This window comes from Netta rufina (genome assembly GCF_964035555.1).
Source record: "Netta rufina genome assembly, chromosome: 16".
NCBI classification, from domain to species: Eukaryota; Metazoa; Chordata; class Aves; order Anseriformes; family Anatidae; genus Netta; species Netta rufina.
The window spans coordinates 7,643,097-7,665,240 of record NC_140140.1 but is presented as its reverse complement, the minus strand read 5'-3'; the positions used below and the strand labels follow the sequence as shown (position 1 = coordinate 7,665,240).

The window sequence follows — 22,144 nt, the reverse complement described above, 5'->3', positions numbered from 1 at the left end:
TTACTGACCTCCTCACTCACCCGCTGGCCTCGGGAACAGACCAGCTGGGAAAGCTGGGTGTGCTGAGCTGCTCAGGCATGCAAGGAGCAGCGTGGAGACACACAGGGAGCAGAGCCTGGCCTTGGCACAGGCTGGTCTCCTCTCTCCAAAGCAGCACTGACCCACGGGCTCTGTCAGAACTTTGCTTCTGGCTGAGGCCAGGGCCGGCATGCAGCACTGCACCTTGCGAGGGGCAGACCTTTAAGCAATGAGGGGTCTTTGTTCACCTCCACAAAGTACATCCGAGTGCGTGCCTGGCGTGGTCACCAGGAGTGCCAGTGACCTGTAGGAAGTCACCAGCCTCACTCTTCTAGGTACCTGCTCCTCTGTCTTCAGGTCCCCAAACTCCTCCAGGAAGGCCGTCTCTGAGGGAAACTGCTGTGGCTCCAGGAAATTCAGGAGGCTGAAGAGCTCCTCCACTGAATTCTGTAGGGGGGTGCCTGTCAGCAGCACCTTGTGCTCCTGTGTATACACAGAAAACAGGTTGAGGGCTCAGGCCCACTGATCCAAGGGGCCCTGAGATCACCAAGCTCCCTTTTCTTCCAGCCCCAGAAATGCACCGTGGGACCTGCAGGCACAGGCACCCCCAGAAAGGCTCTCCTGGCCATGGTGCCAGCCCTCATGCAGCTGCTGCAATGTGACACTGCCACGTGGCTCTCGGGACACTCCCCAGGATGTATCCCACTCTAGCTGTGCAGCAAGAATGGGCAACACCAAGAACCCCACACTGCTCCCAGGGCTCAGCCCTGCTCTGTAAGATCACCGGAACATCAGACCAATAATTTCTGGGGACTTGGTCCAGCTACAGGTGAGTGTGACCAAAGCTGGGTAGGGCTAGGTGATACAACATGCCTGATGGCCCTCAGTACAGCAAACAGCCACACTGCTTGCTCCAGGGCTGTGAAGGATCTGGACACCCAAATCCACATCCCAGAGCAGCTCATTGATCCCTTTTTCATTACACACAGTCCCGCACCCCCAGCCCTGCCACAGACTGGTCCCATGCCTGGAGAGTGTTAAGAAACCAGCCTGAATATGGCAGCCCTGCTCACCACAGGGTACAAGGCACATCACAGCAAAATGATCAAACTGGCACTTCTCTGGTGATCTGATGGGTCTCTCCCTTCTGAGATGGGGAGCTCTCAGCTCCGGCCCTGTGCCAAGCAGCTGTCAGTGACACCTGACTGCTTGGCACGGCCACCTCTGGCCCACCCTGCTCTTGCATCACCCTGGGCAGGACGTGCTCACCAGGGCCATGAGCTTCAGCCCCTCCAGCAGCTTGCAGTTCCTGTTCTTCAGCCGATGGGCCTCGTCAATGACCACGCAGCGCCACTGGATCTTCTTCAGCTCTGGGCAGTCAGCAAGGATCATCTCGAAGGTGGTGATAACCACCTGGAACTTGAAGATCCCAGGGAGAGGGTTGCCCTAGGGAGACATAAAATGTACGCAGTGCTTGACTGCTGCAGGCAGCAGGACACTGTCAAACATCCTGGCGGTCCACACAGGCTGGCCACCACGTCAGTGCTAGAATCTGGATCCTGGCTGTGATTCTTCCAGATTCGTCTCCCTCACTCAGTGAGCAGGTTCCTGCAAGCCTTCATGCTGGCTGCATGTCTCCAAACCAGACACTACTTGAGGGCAGAAAAATAGGCCTGGACAAGAGCTGTGGCTGGGACTGAGCTGCATTTTCCCCCTTTTACAAGAATAGGGCCTGTTCTTCACTCATACACTGTGCACTCTCAGCCCACACCAGCAAAGGAGTCTTAAAAGATCATCTTGCTCTCCCTGGATAAACCACAAGCTCCACATGCAACAAAGTGCTTCCCAAGTAAAGGGAGCCAGAGCTGGAGGACATGTTCTGGGAGTGCTGTGTGCATCAGTCACCTGTGAGTCCCTGTACACCATCTCATACTGCTGGATCATCTGCCGGCTGATCTGGCTGCCGTGGTACACGATGGCATTCATCTCCGTCCAGGTGCGGAACTCCCTCTCCCAGTTGGTGATAGTGGAGAGGGGCGCGATGATGAGGAAGGGGCCGTGGATGCCCATCAGGAAGATTTCTGAGAGGAAGGTGATTGACTGGATTGTCTTCCCCAGCCCCATCTCATCAGCCAGGATGCAGTTCTTCCTGCAGAGATGGGCAAGAGCAGGTTAATGCAGCTCTCAGGGGCAGGAACCAGCCTGTCACTAACTCCTTGATGTGATGTCAGGCATGTCACCTCCCCTCACATCTCTCTGACTCCATGGTGTGGAGAGTGGGAGACATAAGGACAGTGCTCCAAGTGGCCCAAACTGGGTCTGGGTAAGCCAGCCCATCCAACCTCTTGCCAATGATGGACTGTGTGAAAGACACTGCCCTTCAGGTGCACACCAGCCTGTGAACAATGCATCTGATTGCCTGCTGCAGATGAGGACATGTCTTATTTCTGCATTCCTGCCACAGGAATGGGTCACCATCAGCCTGAGCAATACCAAAAATCAGCTGTATTTTAGACCCAGAGCTAAGCCTATACTAACTCCAGAACACATCAGCATTCACCAGAGAGAAACATTCCCAAATACTCAATTGCAAAGCTAACACAAACACAATTTTTCTGGATGCTACCTGTCAACTCCAACACTGGCAGCTCTCAGCAGCTGCTGCCAGGCCCCTCCTTCTTGGTTCTGCTCCCCCAGCCCCACTGTTCTGCAACAGCACATGCTGGGGCCCCACTGCCAATGGGACACCCCACAGGAGCCCAGGGCTCCAGCCCCTCCTCACCTGTTATACCAGTTAAAGAGCAGCCAGTTCATTCCTTCCAGCTGATATTCCCGCAGCTGGTTGCTGTTCTTATACTCCCTGGACTTCTCCAGTTTCTGCCAGGACTCGGATGCTGGGCGCTCCTAGGAAGAGAGAGCAGGAACAAGATCCATGGAGATGAAAAGACTGCTGCCCGGTGTGGCCAGGCCACACTTTAAAACTGTCACTGACACTCAGCAGATTCACAGAGAGGCCTTGGCCTCTGGATCCCACCCACAGATCCCACTAACACCTCCAGAGGGGAGGATACTGGGCTTGCACTGAAATAGCAGGGCCACAAAGGTCACCACTGCTGGGCCTTACGAAAACACAGATAGTCCCTTCCTGCCCAGGGCAGTGAGCTGCCAGCTGGGTACGTTACCTCTGGGTACGTTACCATGTGCTTGATTTCTGGAGGGATCTGGAGGGCTTCAAACTCTTTAATCTTCCCTGGGTCAACATCTTCCTCCAGCTCCCAGGTGCTTTCCTCATAGGGCAGCGAGCACCACTTCACCAGGTAGTGAGTCACCTCCTGCAGCACACAGAGAGGCGTGCAGACCAGTGCAGGGCTCACACTGCTCAGCCCCAAGGTGCAGGCTGCAACTGAGACTAAATCACAGCAATACTCAGTGGCCTTTGAATCCCCCCTGTGCCAGGGGCCCCCCAGGAGTAGGGTTCAAGCTGTGCAAGGCTGGAAAGGCCTCGGGTTGGTCAGAGATGACATGTGATGGATGTGCTGGGTCCAGATCTGCTGAGCTTCCCTCCCTCTGTGGGACGAGTGATGTAGCCACTCACCTCCCCAGTGTCAGGGTCTTTCGTGTGAGCCACCTCCAGAATTCGATCTACCTCCACGTAGTCCGGGTTGAACAAATCCTCATCGGGCTGTGAGATCAAAAAGAGAGGTAAATTCAAGGTGATCCCAGGATTAAACAGATGGTGGGTGCAAGAAAACAGCTGGGGGACATCTGTCCCCAGGACGCTGCTGGCTGCGCACAGCATACCAAGTGCCTATGGACACAGGTAGGTGACATCTGTCTCTGAGCAGGAGGATGCAGGGAGCCTTGCAGAAGGCAAAGCCCTCACTTCGGAGCAGCTGCTGGCTCCATGCTGCCCTTGCTGGGAGGCAGGACTGTCTGTCCCAGCCCATCTGGCCCTGAGGTACAAAGCCCTGAGCTGTGTGCTCCAGCTCATATCCAGCATCCAGAGCTGTGACTGCCACAGACCGGAGCCACACATTGCACCACCTGGGTCTCTCCAGCTGTCCCCTCGTACATCCCAGTCCTCTACAAGGACTTGTTCTCTCTTTCTGCTTCTCTCTCCCTCCCCACTTCCAGCTCAGCAGTCACCAGCACCAACTGCTCACGAGGCAGGGGCTCATCCTCACACCAAAAAAGCCTGGGGAGGATTGCGCTTTAGACTAGCAGTGGTCCTTTGGAGAGACACATGTCTAGGGCTTGGGAATGAGAAAAAACAGGCTTCTATGTTCACAGCAGCCCAAGCCCCACTTAGTCACAGGAAAGAGCAGTTTTTCCTTGCTAAACTGTTAATGGTATGATGCGTTCCAACACATGCTTTTTCTTTGCATCCTGGGAGAGACCCCAAGCAGCCTCAGGAGTGAGAAATTTAACACACACCCAGCTTTGTAACTACAGCCATGGAGAAATGTTCATAGCCTACTGGCCCAATTTACACTCCTAGGGGACAGCTTGAGGAGATCCAACAACTGTCTCCGGAGCAGCAAGATAGGTTACAGAACACCTTCCACACTGAACACAATTAATCTGCTTACAGAACAACATAGGCAGGACCTGCCCTAAGCCTAAGTATTTATAGGTCTCTCTCCTGCAGCATCTCTGCTCCACCGTGAGCAGGCACATTCCCCAAATGAGCACAGGAAGCACCTTCAGCACTATGTGCTGCCCTTCTTCCATCGAGCAAGGCTTCCAGGGTTGGCAGTACCCAGCAAGTGACATCTGTCACCCTGCCTGTACCTCCTCCGGTGACACCATGGGTGTTCAGGGCACTGTTGTGGCCTGCTCAGTCACAGCACCGGGCCCAGCTGTGCTGGGGAAGACAGCGGCCACGCGCTACACTCAGATCTCACCTCTGTAAAAATATGCTTCATCTGAGCCTGCTTGTTCCGGAAGCGCTTTATCTTCTGGGATATCCTGGGATCCTTCTCCAGCTCCTCCAGAGTCGCCCACTTACAGTGCAGGTAGGAGCTGCAGAGGGAAAAAAAAATCAAGACAACGTGACCAAAGAAGCCCTTGGGAAACAACCCCATCCACCAGATAGACAAGCAGGAAGCTCCCAGCAACCCAGAGAACATCCAGCTCATGCCTCGCCATGTGGAGCCCCAAACTGAAGAAAGCCATGGCCAAGACTGAGCACTGCAGCTGCAGTGGCTTCCCTGCCCTGCACAGGCTGGGCCTGGCTTGGGAGGGCAGCAGCAGCAAGGCAGGGATGCCAGGGCTGCAGCTGGGGCTGGGAGCACGCAGACCTCATTCTGGCACACACAGCGTGTGCTGCCGTGGCACAGAGGAACAACACTGCACGTACAAGTTCCTGTACTTGACGTAGAACTCCTCCATCTCAAACGTCAGGCCTCCGGGGTGAGCCTGAAACCAAGGGAAGGAAAGTTAAGTTAGTGGCACCCAGACCGTGTAGAAAATGGGGGGCAGGCACTTGGCGTGGCACCTGCCTCACAGGCTGCGGGCCTGGAAAACACAGGGCAAAGCCACCCGTGAGGATGAGGGGACTCAGACACCTCCTGGGGACCAAAACCAGGCCTGACTCCTATCCAGAGGCTTTCTAGTGCCCAGGACAGGAGAGGCACCACGTTATGCCCCAACCCAGAGGGATGATGCTCTGGGTAGACCCCAGCAGGAGCAGGTGTCAGGTTTGGCACGGCAGCATGGACTTCTGCTGCCTCTCCCACGACTGATGAGCAAAGGCAGCCAGGCCTCACCCCTCCTCTGCCCAGGGACCTTCAGCCCCGCTGGCACCTCTGTCACTCACCTCCTTCTGCACCATCCTAGAAGCAAGGATCTTCTCGATGATGTTGGCATCATCCTCGGGAGGCTCCTGGGGACAGTGGGAAGAGAGCAGTTTTCCTGGTCTCTGGCACCCTCCCAGCATGGAGTGGCTGCTTGTCCTCTCCCAGCCCACCAGCCCCAAAAAGAGGAGGAAATTTGGGAGCTTCTCTACTGAGACTCAAGGAAGGAAGGTGCCCTGCCACCAGCAATCTCTGTTACTGCCACCTGCCCTTGGCCAGGGTGCTTGGAGGGGGCCAGGACCAGGGTGCTGACATGGATGGGACTGGCAGAGGCTCCTGGGGTACTGGGGCAAGTGAGCAGGGCCAGAGATGGTGAGTGAAGGATGCTCCAGCCAGGGCCACGCACTTCGGCAGCCAGCATGGGACAGGACAGCCTCCCTCCCTGCGTGGGCTTCGGGCCTGCCATGAAGAAACAGCCCCACGAGGCCACAGAGCTCTTCCACTGGCTACCTACGAGCTCCTGCTCCACAAACTCACGGTGGAGGTGGCCCTGACATCATCCTGCTCCCAGCCCCCAGACAGAGGCACGACCGTGGCCGTGCTTTGTGGCAGGAACAGCCCCACCGAGCACTGCAGGCTGGCAGCTTTGGCAACCTGAGGGCTGCTGGAGGAGCTGTGCACGGCCCCAGAGAGCTCCTGAGAAACACGGCCAAGGTGCAGGGAGGAAAGCTGCAAGTCCAGGCCCTGGGGAGAGCAGCCCTGGGGCCTCAGCATTGCCATCCCGCCCCGTCAGGTCAGTCCTGATACTGGGAGCAGCCACAGCCAGGTGAGATTACGTGGAAAGGAAAGCAGGCTGCCAGTGTGGACCCCTGCCAAAGGCAACCCGTTCCCTCTGGCTGTTTTGCAAATCTCACTTGAAGAGATCCCTCCCAGGAGCCCAGCAGGGACATGGCCCCAGGCAGCAGCAGGAGGAAAGGACAGCACATCCCCAGGGTGCACAGCAGCCCTCGGGGCAAGGCTGGGGCATCAGGCCAGGAGCCATTTACTGGCTCAGCAACAGATCTGGCTAATATCCACCCCGAAGCCTTGTTAGAAGGGGCCTAGAGAGGGACGCAAGAACACCATGAAAACAATTAGTGACCATTATTAACATCTGGCAGCTTTGCTGGTGAGCACGGAGAGGCAGTGAGCTGCAGGTATCTGGAAGGCAGGGCAACGGGAATGAGGAATGAGCTCAGTGTGCAGAGGACGTAGGGCAGTGATGCCCAACCTGCAGTGCCTCCAGCTGGTCCCTGCCCGCAGAGCATCTCTGGGCATCTCTGTGCTCCGAGGGACTGACGGAGAGCAGCAATATGGGCAGTAAATGATGCCCTGGCACCCACAAAGACCTTGGCTGGCATAGCCAAAATACCAGGTCATGGGCAAGAGCTACAAGGACAGGATCCAAAGGTGGGCATGGGCAGAGGGTTGGCCATGCATTGAAGGACATCTCCAGCTACATGGCATATCCTGGAAGCCTTCGCTTCCCAGCAGGAGGGGGGAGGTTGGACCTGCATGACTCTTACCTATCCCTCTTTGTGCTCAGACTCCCTGCAGAGCCAGCTGGCACACTCCTGGACACATGCACTCCCCCCCCCCCATCCTTGTACTGGGATCCTACGCTTCCCTGAACCTCACAGTGACACCCCGGGGATGTCCTGAGATGCAGAAAGCCCCACCACCCAGTCCCAACTCCAGCCCTACCTCTGCCTGCCATGCCAGAGTGGAGGCGGAGAGCGCAGAGGTTCTCCCAGCTCCCAGCACGGCTATTGTCTCACCGTCATCATCCACCACCTTGAAATCCAGGTCCTCGTTGTATTTCCTCCTCTTCACCTGCCGGCCAGAGCGGCGTTTCTGTGCATGGGATGAAAGAGGCAGTCATGGGGGAGACGGGCAGCCCGGGTACCCCCCCTGACTGGTGTGGGGATGGGAACTGGAGGAGAGGGAGCCCCAGGGCTGCCTGATCTCCATTTCCCCCCCTGTGCTGCTGGGGTGGAGGTGGTGGGACAAACAGGCCACTGCCAGACGTAAGGCCCTGCACTGCTGCAGAGGCAGAGCAGCTTCCAGCACTGCCAAGACCTCTGTCAGTGCTCTGGACCAGAGCAGGACCTGCATGGCTCTGCTGGCCCCAAGACCAAAGGCAGAGGAGCCCCGCAGGGGTGCACAGCTCCTGCAGTGCCCACCCTGTGCTGCCCCTGTGCCATACCTGGCTGTCAGCCAGCTCCACAGACTCCTCCGGGCTCTGCACGGACGGGCTCAGGAGATCCTGATCCAGCTCCAAAGTGTCCACAGGGATCTCATTTTTCCTCTTCCCTTTCTTCTTCTTCTCCACGGGGGTAGGCCCCTGCTCCTTGCTGAAGGACAGACTGACAGTTAGATCGTGCTCCTTGCTGCCAGGACAGACTGGCAGCCGGGCACTGCTCTGGGCATCCCGGGGGAGAGCCAACACCCACCCGTGCTGGGCTCTGCTCCGGGCCCTGCTTCCCACCTTGTCACACCATGTCAGCTCCTGGGCCTCGCTCAGCACAGGGCGAGCCCTTCCTTGGGCCACCAAGCCTCCAAGTGAAGGCAGCACAAGCTGCGAGGCCCAAGGCAGAGCCGAAGCACAGCCAAGGAGGGGATCTGGGCCCTGCTCCCAGGCAGTCCCAACACCTCCCTGCAGACGCAGCGTGCCAACAGGGGCCACTGCCCCAGGCCACGCGGCCACCCCCAGGCACGCAGCGTGCCCCGGCCACAGCCACAACCAGCTCGTGGCAGGGGATGTGCCCAGGAAGCAGCAGGGTGAGCACACGCCTGTCCTTACCCACTGCAGCAAACACTGCTAAGGGCAACATCTCAAAGAGCTGGAGCCTGCCCCCGGGCTGAGCGAGGAGCCCGGGGCGTGGAGCTTCCCTTCCCTGCTCACCCTCAGCCCCGCGGTTCGTCCCCTCCTCTTCCAAGGCTTGCAGAGGAACAGCTGGTTTCAAAACCCTGCCTGGGTTTTACCCCCGTTTCACGAGGCAATCACTGCTGGTCTGGGACTCGCAAAAGCCACGCGGTTCAAACTCTGCTGTTCAGGCCAGGACCGACCTGGCCGCGTGGCAGCGATTCAATCAGAGGCCCCGAGAACGCGCTGAGAGCATCGCTTCCACCGAGCGATAACTCCCAGGATATTGATTTGTAAGTCACAATTAACAACTGCTTCATTCATGAGCCAGTAGTTGGCTATGATTAGAAACAATTTAGAAGAAATTATGCCACCATTAGCTGCCACTTAGAGGCCTCCCAGCAATCACTCCGTTTGCACAGAGCACCCACCCCGCCTGCTGCCTGCCTGCCGGGAGCCTCTCCTGTCACCCAGCCCCACGTCCCTGGCCAAGAAAAGGCTCCACAAGGGGTTGTGGAGGGGCAGCACTGCCAGGAGGAGCTGAGGACTGGGCAGGAGCGGGCCCTGCTCCTCCTGGAGGGTGCAGATGGGTGGGAGGAGGCTCCCTCAGCTCAGGTTCAACTGGGAAAGAGGCAGCCCGGAGCTTTGTGGCACCCCCAAACTCCTGCACAGCTTCTTGTGGCTGGATGATGTGTTCGAGTTATTTCAACTGGGAGTTTTTCACACTGAACAACCTCTTCGCCGAGGCTTCTCGCGCTGTCCCCAGGCACCTCACCCGGCCCCGGCACACGCGGGTTCCCCCTCGGCCCTCTCCTGCCCCCAGGCCCTGAGCTGGTCCCAGTGCAGGGCTGGCTGTGTGCGAGCTGCCCACGCAGCTGGCTCTGACCGGAGGCGGCGTTAGGATGCCAGCTGCATCCCCTCCTCCCTGGCAGAGGCAGAAACAAGCAGCCTTCAAGGCCTCCAGCTCAGCCTCCTGCCGGGCAAGGCCACGGCAGCCCCGGTGCGCCGGGCACGAGGCCAGGCTGGGCTCAGGGCCAAGCCGGGGGCTCTGGGAGAGCCACGGGAAGGGGTGGCCACACGGCCTGCCTGGCCACAAGCCATACGGCCCGGCCAGAAATCCTGCTTTTTGGGAGCAGGGAGGGTTACCTGCAGGCGCTGACCCTGCAGGGCTGGCACAGCCACGGGTTGCTCCGGGACCGCCTGCGGTCTGTGCCTGCCAGGAACCCTCCAGGTGCCCGGCGCTGACTTTGCACGTCCCTCGTGGCAGGGGCAAAGTGGGGTTTGTGCCCCTCTGCACACAGGCAGCCTCAGGGGGAGGCAGGCAGGAGGGTTCAGCAGGTACTAGGAAGCCCGTTCTGGTGAGCATTTCCAAAACGGTTCCTTTGAGAAGCCCCACCAAACTGACGTTTTCCAACAAAGAAGGGCTTTGCTGAAAAATTCCCAGCTGGATCCTGCACTAGTCACATTCACGACACAAATACATCTGTCCTCCGGGTTATTTACAGCACAGGAGGAGGGCCCAGCTCCGATCGATAGGCCTGCTTTTCACAGGACTCTCCAAAACATTTGTTCTTGCCAGTCCACGGCAGTAAATCAAACGGTGCTGGTGCCTGCTGACACCTGCTCTGCTATCTGCATACATTCCCAATTAAGAAGAAATGGGAGCTGAGAAATCAGAGCTCCTTTTCTGGCCAATCAGCCTGTTAATTAATAGGATGAGGAATTACCAGAGGCTGTGGCGTTCAGCTGCACGGTACGAGGGAGTCCTCGGGCCTCCCAGCTGCAGCTCTGCTGGGAGCCCACAGCTGCAGCCGGGGGCCAGCTCCTGGCTCCCCAGGAGCCCGCGCACCCCGCACGAGCTGCAGTGGCACAGAGACGAGGTGACGCCAGCACCCACCTGCTCTTCTTGGGTCTCGCTCTGGAGGCAGGCTCAGAGCCGCTCTTCTTGTCTTTAGGTTCCTTGGGGGCTTTGGGTTCCCGAGGTTTCCGGGGCTTCTTGGCCACCTCCCTCTGTTTGGGCTCCTTCTGCTTCTTGGGCTCCTTGGCCTTTTTAGGCTCTTTTGGTTCTTTAGGCTCTCTTCTCCTCTTTGGTTTCACCTCCACAGCTGCTTTTTCTCCCCCTTCCTGTTCTCCCTGATCCTTTTTCTTCCGTTTCTTTTTCACCCCCGTGCCTACACCCCCGGTGTCCTGCATCCCGTTCTGGGCGCTCGGCCGCTTCTGGGGAGCTCTGCTGGGCTCCTCCTCGGGGTGCTGGCTGCCCACGGCCGCGGCCGTCGCCTGCTGGGGCACCTCGTCCTGCTCCTCGCTGCTGGCAAAGGGGTCCTGCGCCTTGCACTCCCAGGTGTCCGAGGCATCCGACATTGGGGAGCGGCTCCGCACTTTTAAGCTCGACAGCTGCGGAGAGAACAGAAACGGGGGGTGTGAAGCAAAGGCCACGTGGAGAAACAGCAGGAGTTTGCGGGGAGGCTGCTGAAATACAGCCCCAGCAAGTGCTGGGAGCATGAGCCGTGCCCCTCGATGTACAGGGGACCCTTGCTGAGGCCGAACAGCCACCCCATGCAGCCACGGTTCAGAGGGCAGGACCCCCTGTCCCTGCCTGCTTCCCCCCTGGCCCACAGAGGTGTGGGGACGAGGTGGCTGGCACCTCTCCTTTGCCTCCAAGCACAGCCCCAGCTTTGGTGGCACCCTCCAGCCCCTTACTCTGCTGAGACCCCGAGTGACCACGCGCTCAGGTCCCCTCCTGCCCCTTGAGCAGAGCCCAGATCAGCGCGGTGCCTCTCCCAGGGGCTGCTCAGTACCTGGGTCCCCAGCCCCAAGCAGCAGAGCTGCTCTCCCTCTTCTCCCTTCATTTCCTACACGTTTTCCAGCAGCGAGCACCTGGGATGATGGGGCTGGTACGGGACAGCCCAAGGAAGGAAGCTGCCAGGCCAAGGCTCATCCCAGCGGGGACGCAGACATCTTCTGAAAACTAAAACACGGTGGGGTGGTAACAGCTTTTTGTCCTAAGACACAGAAGCGCCTTAATTCTCCCCTAAAGGCCGGTCCCGCTGCGTATCGCAGCAGCCGTGTCCCAGGGCAGAGCCTGGGAGCCGTGTGCTGGGCTCTCCTGGCACCCCGTGCCCTGCTGGATCAGCCAAAAAGCTCGCAGACCCCCCCCAAGGCTGGATCTCCTTTTGCTTCTACGCTGCCCAGCAGTCAAGTACAGATACCAGGCAAAGAGCAAACCTGCAGCATCCCAGCATGGCAGGAGCATGAACCACTCCTTCCCGGCCCCAGCTTGTAGCTCGAGCCTCACGAGGTGCTGCTGCCTTGCAGGCAGAGCTCCCAAGAGGGCTGCAGCCAGCAATTTGGGCAATTTGGGTGCCCCCCAGCAGCAGCGAGGCCGTCTCCTGCTCACCGTCGGGGCTGCAGCAGGCACGGTGCTGAGCACCTGGAGCAGCTCGGTCCCCGACAGCCCGTCCTGGGGGCAGAGGCACGGGGAATGGGGTCCCTCTCGTTGTGTGCACCAGCGCATCCCCGAAAATCAGCGCTTGCCGCTGCCTGCCCGGACAGCTGGGAGACCTGCAGGCTGGCTGCAGGCTTCTTCCGCAGCGGCCGGCACCGCTCCTGCACTGAGCAGCAGCCCTGGGGATGAGCACAGTGCTCCAGGCCAGGGGAACGGGGGCACAGCCACAACAGCAAGCCAAAGCTCTTGCTGCTGGCAGCCCCAGCAGACAGGATTGCTGCAGGCAGAGCTTCAAGGACCGCGCTGCTGCTGTGGTCACGTCCTGCCAGGCAGATGCAAGCTCTGAAGAGGAGAGGGAGTGGTGTGAGCATCCAGAAGGGAGCACCTACACGTCAACGTGCTGGCCAACATCTCCAGAGGTCCCTCTGGCCCCGCTGAAAACCAGGTCTGCAGCTCTGACCCAGGCTGTGGGGCCTGCTGCTGGCATTGTCTGCAAGCCCCATGGCCTCGGGCCACACCTCACGTGTGTGCTGAGGGAGCTGGCAGCCGGGCAGCCCTCCAGTGACCTACTTCGTGTGCCCGGTCTGTGCCCGCACGGTGCTGCTTCAGCAGATCACACCGGGCTCCGGGGCGACTGCTGGCAAAGACGTCCCTGCTGGCCACAAAGGGTGCTGAGCGCTGTACAGAGACAACCACGACCCGTCAGAAATTCTGAGAAACTGCAAGCAGGCCCCAGGACCCCTCCTCTCCTCCCGCAACGCCGCGAGGCAGCCGGCAGCCCCTGCGCCTCCGAGGCAGCGCCGCAGGCTCCAGGTCCAGCAGAGCCGGCGCTCGCCTCGGGACACCCTGCGGGCATCAGCTGTCGAAACCTGCTGGGATGGGTCAAAGCTGAGATTTGGGACAAGTCAGCAGTGCTTGCCTGCAGCTAGAAGAGCCTGAAGCTGCCCTGCCAGGAAAGGGTCATTGAACAGCAGCTTGTGGGACTGCACAGCTCCCGGCTCGCACAGCAGGAGAAGAGGGGGGAACCCAAATGAGGCACCTCCACGCCAACTGAGCAAGGACTGCCAGCCCCCGGCTCCCTTTTGCACCTAATCCTAACCCTAAGCCGCTTGGTGTGTCCCGAGGGCTCCGTGTCACCCATGGCAAGCTCTTGGTCACGTCCTGCCTGTTGGTGCCAGCATTTGTGGTCGGCTTGGTGCACTGGGGAGAGCCAGGGACAGGGACAGGCTTTTCCTCCTTCCCCTCGATGAGGTTCGGTTTCTCCTGGTTTCTCTTCAACAAAAGTCAACAGAAAAAGCCTGGGAAAGCAAACCCGATGTGATCTGTGCTCCTGCGTGGTTCAAAGCACGTCTGCAGCTCCCAGGAGCACACCGTGACTGTGGGCTCCCACACACCTGGCGGCGTTCAGTACTACCAGCTGATAAGATGTGGGGAAAAAACACTCAGTTTGTTTTGGTCCTGCTGCCCTCCTAAGTGGCTTCTAATTCCCAGGAGGTGATTATAAAGCAGCATTTCCTCACCGCCCTCTGCCCCGTTCCCTGTTTTGTCACCCTCCATCACATCTCTCCTCTGCAGAGCTCTCCCTGCCCAGCACAGCCGCCGAGCAACCCAAGCCTCTCCTCCAACACGAGCCCAAGCTGCTCCACCTCTCAGCCCTTCTGCCTTACCCTTCTCCCTGCCTCTTCTAACCCCACTGGGCTTGGGGTGGCAGCAGAAAAGCACTCAGTGCTGAAGAGGGAGCACACAGCAGCAGGAGGATTCCTGCTCTGTTCTCTCTCCCTGCCCAAACCCTGCCCCTTGCAGTGTTTCAGTCTCCTCCACGAGCGGGGACAGCCCCAGAACCCATAGGGCCAGGACCCCTGTATGTGTTACTTGGCGTATCTTAGGATTTTTCTACAACTCTTCCAACTCGGTTTGCATTTCAGCACCTCAGGTAATTGCACATTAGTCACTGTACACCCCCCTTCCCTGGGATTTTGGGGAGCGTGGACTGGGCAGCACCAGCAGGAGCCTTCTCCCCACGCGGTGCTGTGAAAGCCAACACAGCCCTCCTGGTCTTTAGCCAGTCGTTAATTCACGGGAATACCTCTGATCAGGACACTGCCCATCTTTAAAAGCATTTTGTGAGGTGGTGTTGGGAGCTGCTGCTGGCGAGCAGCTGTCTGTGAGTCCTTCTGGTCTTACCCTCATCTTTAAAACCCACGACAGATTGCAAGGGGTTATTTTTCTTTACAAAAGCTATCCTGACTAATCACCGCTGTAGTATTTTCACATATAAAGGCATTAAACTGAGCATTTATTACAGTTCCTAGTGATTTACCCAACACACAGGTAAATCTGTTGGTCTCAGAGGGGCCCCAGCTCCGTCCTGAAGCCGCAGCACGTTGCTGCACCTTCCCTCCTGCAGGCACAGCCCCGACAGGTGACGGCTCCTAACAAGTGATTCCCGGCATCGCATCGGCTCCTTTGCAGTGACAGAGCCAATACCATCCAATCCTGCTGGCACGTGTTACTTTGCTCAAAAAAATCCTCATCAAACCCCTCAACTGAAGGGCAATTCTCCTGCCCGCCTGCCACCGGGGACGGCTGCGGGTTCCTCACAGAGCTGTGCCAGCGCCCTGTGCCGCCAGCACTCACTTGACACCTCGGTTGCTTTTTTACCCCGTGGCTCCTCTCAAAGGCTTTTTAGTCTTGAGATATTTGGAACAGAATTTATCAGATTTCATGCTTTTAGCAAGCTGTTCCTAAAAATATTTTTAGCCCTGCTTTGTTATGGGTTTATTTTGAATTCCCCATGTGCCCTTTTTCTCACAACTCGTTTAATTAAAGATGAACATATTTTTACATTGAACAGCCTCTTTACATGTCTTCTGTGTGCCTTACAATGTACCTGTCTAACCCTGCAAGTTTTGGTGTTCCTGAGGTGTTTTGGCGAGGAAGGGGGGAAGGAAAGAAGAATAAATCCAGGTAGCGGTAGGCAATGCCCACCTCCTCCGAGCCTCCCATACAATACCCAAGCAGCCTCCATCCTCCTTGTATTTTATCCTTAGAGCTTTTCCTTTGAATTGTCTCTCAGCTAGCATTTTTTGGTGAGGATTGTAATGATTTTATGTTTCCAGAATACATTTTTATGTACAGTTTATACATTCTTTAATTCCCTGAGGAACCTTCTACAAATTACATTTAAGTCAGATCCCTCGGCAAATCCCTCGGCAGGAGCCGGAGCACAAAGCCTTTTCCCATGTGCCGAACTACTGTCAAAGAGAAGGTCAGGAGCAAAAAAAATAAATAAAAACTCCCCAGAGTGCCATCAAGGCTAATGGAGAGCACTTCTAATTGCACTATCCCATCAGAGGGCAAAGCCAAGGTTAGGGTGGGCCTTAATGGTGTGTTTCCTGAACTTAAAATTGCTTTATTTCACGTGAAGTCCCAATTTGCCAAAACTTTCCATTTTTTTAATTCAGGACGTGTGGGAAATGGCACCAGAAGGTGCCCAGGTACCTGGCAGGGTACAGCATCACCCCCGGCCAGTACAGGCGGTGCTGGTCACGCAGTGCCAGGGGAGGCTGCCCAGCGCCCCAGGCGGGCAGCATCGCCCAGCTCTGCCTCCCCAGGACAGCTCCAGCCCCACAGCTGGCTGCGGGGCACCCCAAAAGGCGTGGAAAAAGGCAGCTTTTTCCATACACTGCATTTTCACAGGCTGTTGTTGAGCCACCCCCGCTGGCAGCTGCAGTCCCCAGCGGCGGCGCGCACAGCACGGGCTGTTGCATCCTAGCTGCTGCCTGTCCACACCCCTCGTTTCCAGCTCTTCTTGCAATGCAGCAGAAGCTAAAAATACACAAGTGCCACCCTCCGTCATGTCTCTGAACAGGCTCCGCAGTCGCCGTGGGATGAGCGTGACGGAGCTGGGGGCTGGCCCTGTTCCCAGGGCACCTCACCCAGCCAGGTCCTGAGGCTGGGCTGGTCCTGGCAGCACGGGTGGGAGGCAGGGGGGAGGCAGGGGGGGACGTTGTGGTTTGGGACTAATGGCACGGTGTCCAGGGGACGCTGCAGAGAAGCAGAAGCAGCAGTGGGGTGAGCAGCCCCTGGGATGGCAGCTCTAGGGGTCAGCTCGAGGAGCAGGGCAGCCCCGGTTCGCTCTGCCTTCACCCTGAGCAGAGCAGCTAGCCGTGAGCTGCTCAGCACAGCAAGGCTCCTCCGTGCAGCCAGCACCAGGGCTGCTGTACCTGACTGCCTCAGCAAGACAAAAAAGCCCCAAGTGTGCCAGGAGCCCAGGGACATGGCTCGGGATTGAACCACAGACGCCCTCCCAAAGGGAGCCCCAGCCCTCCGGCACGGGGTCGCTCCGCTGTTGGACGAGCTCTGTTTATGGCCTCGGCACCATTTGCAGTAGGCGAGACATCAAAGCTCACGTTTCACTACAACAGACCCATAAAATTCAGGAAATAGCCTCGGCTCATGCAGCGAGAACTGGAAGCGAGGGCAAAGCAGAGCTTCCTTCAGAGGCACCGCGGGACGCCGGGCTGCTGGGGGGGAACGTGTGCGCTGTGCCCGCCAGCACCGTACCCACAGTCCTGGGATGTTCTCGCTGCCCACGGCCTCCCCACACCGCTAACCTTCTCCAAACACAGGCTCAAAAAACCAGAAGAACCTCCAGGACCAGGCAGGAGCCTCGGACTCGCAGTGCTCCCCATCCTCTACCACTCCGACAGGCGAGAAACGTCGCTCTGCTCTTACAGCGTGTCGGAGCTTGGCAGAAATCAGCAGGAGCAGCGCCCTGCTTACTATGGCAGGAACACAGCAGACCCTTTAGGGCCCAGGCAGGAGGAGGACACAGCCAGGAACGGGAACGCTGCCCGGGGAAGGACGGCGCCGCCGGATCCGCTGAACATCCCGGAGAAAATCCATCGCCTGCCATCACGCCCCAGGGAAGCAGGCACCCTCCCCACCTCCAGCAGCCCTGGCACGCCGCCTCGTAAGTCACGAGGGAGGTGACGGCTTTCACGAGTTAGTCACAGCGTGGTGACAAACCCCCCAGATCTCCACGCACCGCTCAGGAAGAACAGCGATGCAGACACCTCCCCTTCCTCACACCAGCTCACCTTTACCTCCCGCCCAGACTCCATCTGCAGGCACAGGGACAGGGACACAACACGCTGACAGCTGAGCCATTTCCAATCCCCACGTGCCGGAGGAGGCTGGTTTGGCCGTGCTCATAACCCACAGCGCTGGTGACCTCTTCCCCTCAGCTTCAGGCTGGCTCTGCCTCCCCGCAGCACCTCTAGGACCCGCTGTTATTCAACTCACTGCTCCGTCTGGCCCCAGCACCCTGCACTCACCTTCCTGCGTTTGCCACGTTCGGCTTGGCACAAGCTGACAGCCCCAGCACCCCCTTTTCCAAATCCTCCCCCCCTTCCTCCTTGCAACCAACCTGGCGCAGCAGCGCGACACCCCGCGGCCCCAAGCAGCACCGAGGCACCGCCACGGAGCTGGCCAGGAGCAGCCCCAGCCCGTGGCCTCCAGCAGATTTATCCCTCAGCTCCACGGCCAGTTTAATGGTTTCCCATTAAAGCAGCACAGCCACAAATCAGCTCGGGGAGGACTGGGTTGTTTTATACCTCCTGCCATATTTCACCCTTGCTGGGAGAGCCTCCGTACACGTAACGGGTCCTCTCCCCCTCGCAGAGCACGGACGGGCAGGTTTTGCTGTGCACACAGTGAACACAAAGACCACGGGCTCATAAATCTCCCCTGGGAACAGCAGGTAGTTACGAGCCGAGGCAGCAATTTGGAAATGGCAGCTTGGTGGGATGGGATTATTTCTGAGCAAGGGAAGATTTGCTGGCCCAGCTCTCGCAGCCCTGCAGCTGTGCTGGTCCCCGGCCTCCCCGCTGGTGCCGGTCCCGGAGCGCTGCATCGTTAGCAGCAGTCACAGCACAAATAACACAGGCACCACGAGGTTCAAACAAGAAGCAGCACCAGTGACTTTGGGGGAAAAGAAGGGCTGCTCCTACACGAGGAATGAGAGCAAATCGCGAGTGTTTTGATTACTGAAGACAAATCCCACCCTGTTCGATTGCCCAAGCAATGCTTATCCACTCCAGGCTGCGTCTCTGCTCAAATTTCCCCATCCTGAGCTGTGGCCCTGCCTGGAAATACAACAAGCCCTCCCTGCCCCCTTCCCACCACACATGAGCTGCAACCACTCACACGCAGGACAAGGTCCCAAGGCCTCGACAGCTCAGCTAGGAGAAGGAGAGAGGGTCACACACCTGCTTGTCTCTTTTCTCTATTTTCATTGTCATCAAATCTGGGCTGAGCGTTACTTCTGTAAGACACACACAAAAACATTGACAATAAAGAGACTGGAGAACCCCAGGTACTCAACCCGTCCACCGCACCCCTCCGAGAGGCTGTGCAGCCCCCAGTCCCACGCAGGGTAACGAGGCTGCCCGAGTGAGAGGCTCTCAGGGACAAACTGGGGACCTGCGGTCTGCTGAGCCACGGGGACTCTGCAACCCCACGCAACACGGCGCTCCCTGAACCCAGCATCACCCCAGTACCTGGGGCTGGTGGAGACGCCAACCTGCCTGCCAGAAGCCCTACAGCAGGCACCCGAGCGGTGTCAGGTGCTGCCAATCCTGCAGCAGCAAAGGGAGGCAGCGAAGCAGCTTGTGCCAAACGGCGACGACAAAAGTACGGGATGCAGACGGGACGCGGGAGCTCGGCGGGCACCGGAGGCGAGGGATGTCCCTGCATCCCATGGCTGGGGACGGGGAAAAATCCTTGCTGGGGTGTTCCTCACCCTGGCTTGGAGCCACCCGGTGCTGCGGGAGCTCCCCCATCACCCCTCGCCCCGCAGCCCGGTGTCACCGCTCTCAGCCAGGCGCCCCCAGGATTCATCCAGGCCATCCCCCAGAGCAGAGCTCTCCCGGGGCAAAGCACTTCCAGGCACACCGAGCCAGCCTCCTGCAGCCGTGGAGATGGCTCCAGCGGCACCTCCGATGTCTCTGTCAGCAGGGAACGTCCTCTGGGGACCCTTCTGGGTCACTTCTGGGCACACACCCAGCAGGGGAGCCCCGGAGCTCTCCCTGCAGGCCACAGCCCCAGGACAGAGCTGTGCCCCAAAAGCACTGAGCACAGCCACAGCCAGCGAAGGACATGTAGGGAACACAGCAGCCAAGATCCTCCTCTCACCCTACCGAAAAGACAGGAAAACGTCTCTGGGCTTGCTTTCTTCTGCCTGCCTCTCCGTGAAGCAGCTGGAAGATGCCCGGCCCTGCACGGCCACCACCCGCTCCCCCAGCAATGTCCCTACCAGCAGCAGGAGAGGGCACCTGGCCTCCTGCCCGCACACAGCTACCCGCTGCAGGAGGCTGCCCACCAGGATGGCAGCACCCGGGGCCCCTCAGGCCCTGCGTGCCTGCTCCTGCTCCCAAAGGACAGGAGCTGTGACAGCGAGGGCAGCTGGCAGGGCATGCGGGGCAGCCAACGCTTCGGCTGCTCATGGTCCCGTGGATTTTGCCGTCACAGACAACCTGGCATGGGAGCCAGGAGCTGCTCCCACATCCCAAAGGAGCACCAGCACCGCTGGCACTGCTGCATGTTCCTGCTGTATGTTCCGGGAGCCCCGTTTAACCAGCCATTTCCATGCTAATTGAGTATTTGCAGACTAAAGAGAAATCCTGATCTCAAATGAGCCAGCCCAATTTTCTAAACGAGCTTATGGTTTTCATATGGAGATCACCATGCTCTCGCCACCACACCATGTAAGTGCTCCAGGCGACTACTTTATTGCCACGGCTGCAAACGGGGAGCTTTTACGCTCCGTGCCGAAGTTTTTCTGCCTTTTTAACCCGATATAATTGATGCACATCCCATAGCAGCGTTGCCAGCCTACAGCAGCCCCAGCACCGAGCGGCTGCGGGAGCTGCAGGGCACCCCAGGCAAAGGCAAGCCCCTCGCCACGCCGTGCTACCAGCTCCTCATGCCCCTGGCTGCAGGTAGTGGCAGGAGCACACATCGTGTCCTGGCTGTGCAGCAGGAGCTGCCCTGTTGCACTCAGAGCCCAGCAAAGTGCTGCTGGAAGCTGTTTTGTCCCTCTACACCAGCAGAAGACCTTCTCTCTGCGGCACGGCCTCTACAAAGCAGCTGCTGCTAGCAGCGACGCTTCCAGTTACACAATTTGGGGCACGCCGGGTTACTCTCCTCCTCCCCTGAATTTATTTTTGTTGTTCTGGAAGTGCCAGACAGCCCTACACCAGACCGAATCCACAGCATGCCTGGATTTCCTGGCATGCCTGCCCGGGTTCCTCCAACAGTTGAAATCTTTGTGCAGGAGCCAGAAACATTATCAGAAATTCAGTGTCTGAGCCAACACCACCCCAAGCCCAGGCAGTGCCCATGTGCTCTTCCCCTTTTACCAACCTCCTCACGAGCGGCCGGGCTCTGTTCTGCAGCTGGAGGATTGATTTCCCCCGTTCAGAGGCTGACCGAGCCCGTCTTAGCCTGGATCAGGCGCGGTGCTCATAGGGCTGAGCCTGTGAGGGCAGAGCCTTGGCCACGAGGGCCAGCGCTGGAAGGGGACACCCAGCACTCTGCACCGCCCTTGCTCCTCTCCTCCTGGTATTTTAGAGCCATTTCATACAAAGCTCTGTCAGTACAAGCTGCAGGAGAAAGCCCTGGGCTCAGCTCTGGCATCGTGCTGTTCCAGGGGCTGAAACGAGCAGGGCAGCAGCCTCCCAGCTCCCAGCCTCTGCTGCGTGCTGCAGTGCCTGGGGCTGTGCTGGAGGAGGGCCGGCCTGCAGGCAGAGAGCTCTGAAACTGAAAATCCTACAGCAGCAGCCCTTTCCCCTTTCTGCACAGGGAGCTCCAAGACAGAACTCAGATCAGGGTGATGAGCTGTTTCCTGGCATGCTCAGGGCTCATAGGAGCTGGCAGGGCTGCTGGAAAGCACGCGGGGCACATCCAGGAGGCTGGGGAGGGCTCGGTGCCACCCCTCCTGCCAAGGAACAGCTCCTTTCCAGAGGTGCCACCAGAAGGGCACCCAGCCCCAGCACACTGAACCCCCTCTCCCCTCCCGACAGCATCCCAGGCTCCCTGGCTGAGCTCCAGCAGCCCCAAGCTCCCTGCCCAGGAGATGTTTCGCAGCCCCTCTCTGAGCCTGCCAGACCTAGAGAAGGTACTGCAGGGGCAGGCTGACCCATCAGGGGCTTTTTCTCTCTTTTTCACCCACCCAGAAAGCTGAAAATGTCCCAAACATCACTGCTACTACGGGGCCAGGGGCAGGACTGGGTGGCAGAGCCAAATGCTGCAAGTCCCAGTGCTGGAGGCAGAAATCTAGGAGCCAATCTGCCGCAGGACACAGAAGAATTCCTACTATGTGGGTTACAGAAATAGTCTCACGGCTAGCTGGCCTGCTACTGGCACGCAGCGTTAGAGCAGGCAGCTCTTCGGGTCCCCCTTTACCACCAAACACATCTCAGGTAAGCTCAAACATGCTCCACCGCAGCCCCAAAGCCACCACCTACAGAAGTTCAATGGGAAAAGCACATCGTTAGCCGGGTTTTGAAACTTTGAGGACAGCGAAGTCTCAAAGAATGTTTGATACTCCAAGAATTTCATTTCCATACTGCACAGCTCGTGGTCTGCAGCCACAGAAAGCTGCATTTTTCTGCTGCTTGGGAAGACCGGCTGCAACGAGCGGGCTTTGGGCAGCCAGGAGGGAAATCCTGAAGCAGTGGCCAGAAGTGTACGAAGCTCCCAGACAGACGCTGCCCACGCGTTACCCCTCCAGCCTTGCTTCCAAACCCGACAGGTTTAATTTTACTGCAGGACAACAAGCAGCTCCTAACACCCATCCCCTTGTGCACCAGTGAGCGCTGCAATGAAGTCCGCTGGGACACGCAGCTCCTCCGGGCACTGTGGTCCTTCAGGCACCGCACGGCCGGGGTGCCAGCACCGCGACTGCTCACAGAGGGC

At 58.5% G+C, this 22,144-nt stretch overlaps 1 protein-coding gene across 5 annotated transcripts in view; it reads right to left on the bottom strand.

The window, feature by feature from the left end:
- Positions 1–22,144, bottom strand: part of CHD6 (chromodomain helicase DNA binding protein 6) — a 69,146-nt gene that overhangs the window by 32,511 nt on the left and 14,491 nt on the right. For 2 of the 5 annotated variants that reach the window (XM_084296928.1, XM_084296929.1), the window contains exons 1-13: positions 16,780–16,904; positions 10,616–11,112; positions 8,059–8,206; positions 7,557–7,706; positions 5,837–5,902; positions 5,378–5,436; positions 4,923–5,040; positions 3,614–3,700; positions 3,216–3,350; positions 2,801–2,922; positions 1,924–2,167; positions 1,288–1,464; positions 358–501 (exon numbers count right to left, since the gene is read on the bottom strand). In XM_084296928.1, the coding sequence (XP_084153054.1) occupies positions 358–501; positions 1,288–1,464; positions 1,924–2,167; positions 2,801–2,922; positions 3,216–3,350; positions 3,614–3,700; positions 4,923–5,040; positions 5,378–5,436; positions 5,837–5,902; positions 7,557–7,706; positions 8,059–8,206; positions 10,616–11,112; positions 16,780–16,857 (2,025 nt within the window). In that variant the 5' untranslated portion in view covers positions 16,858–16,904. Of the gene's footprint in view, positions 1–357; positions 502–1,287; positions 1,465–1,923; positions 2,168–2,800; positions 2,923–3,215; positions 3,351–3,613; positions 3,701–4,922; positions 5,041–5,377; positions 5,437–5,836; positions 5,903–7,556; positions 7,707–8,058; positions 8,207–10,615; positions 11,113–16,779; positions 16,905–18,373; positions 18,494–22,144 lie in introns of those variants that run through there. The other 3 variants (XM_084296932.1, XM_084296930.1, XM_084296931.1) reach the window with 3 other exon arrangements.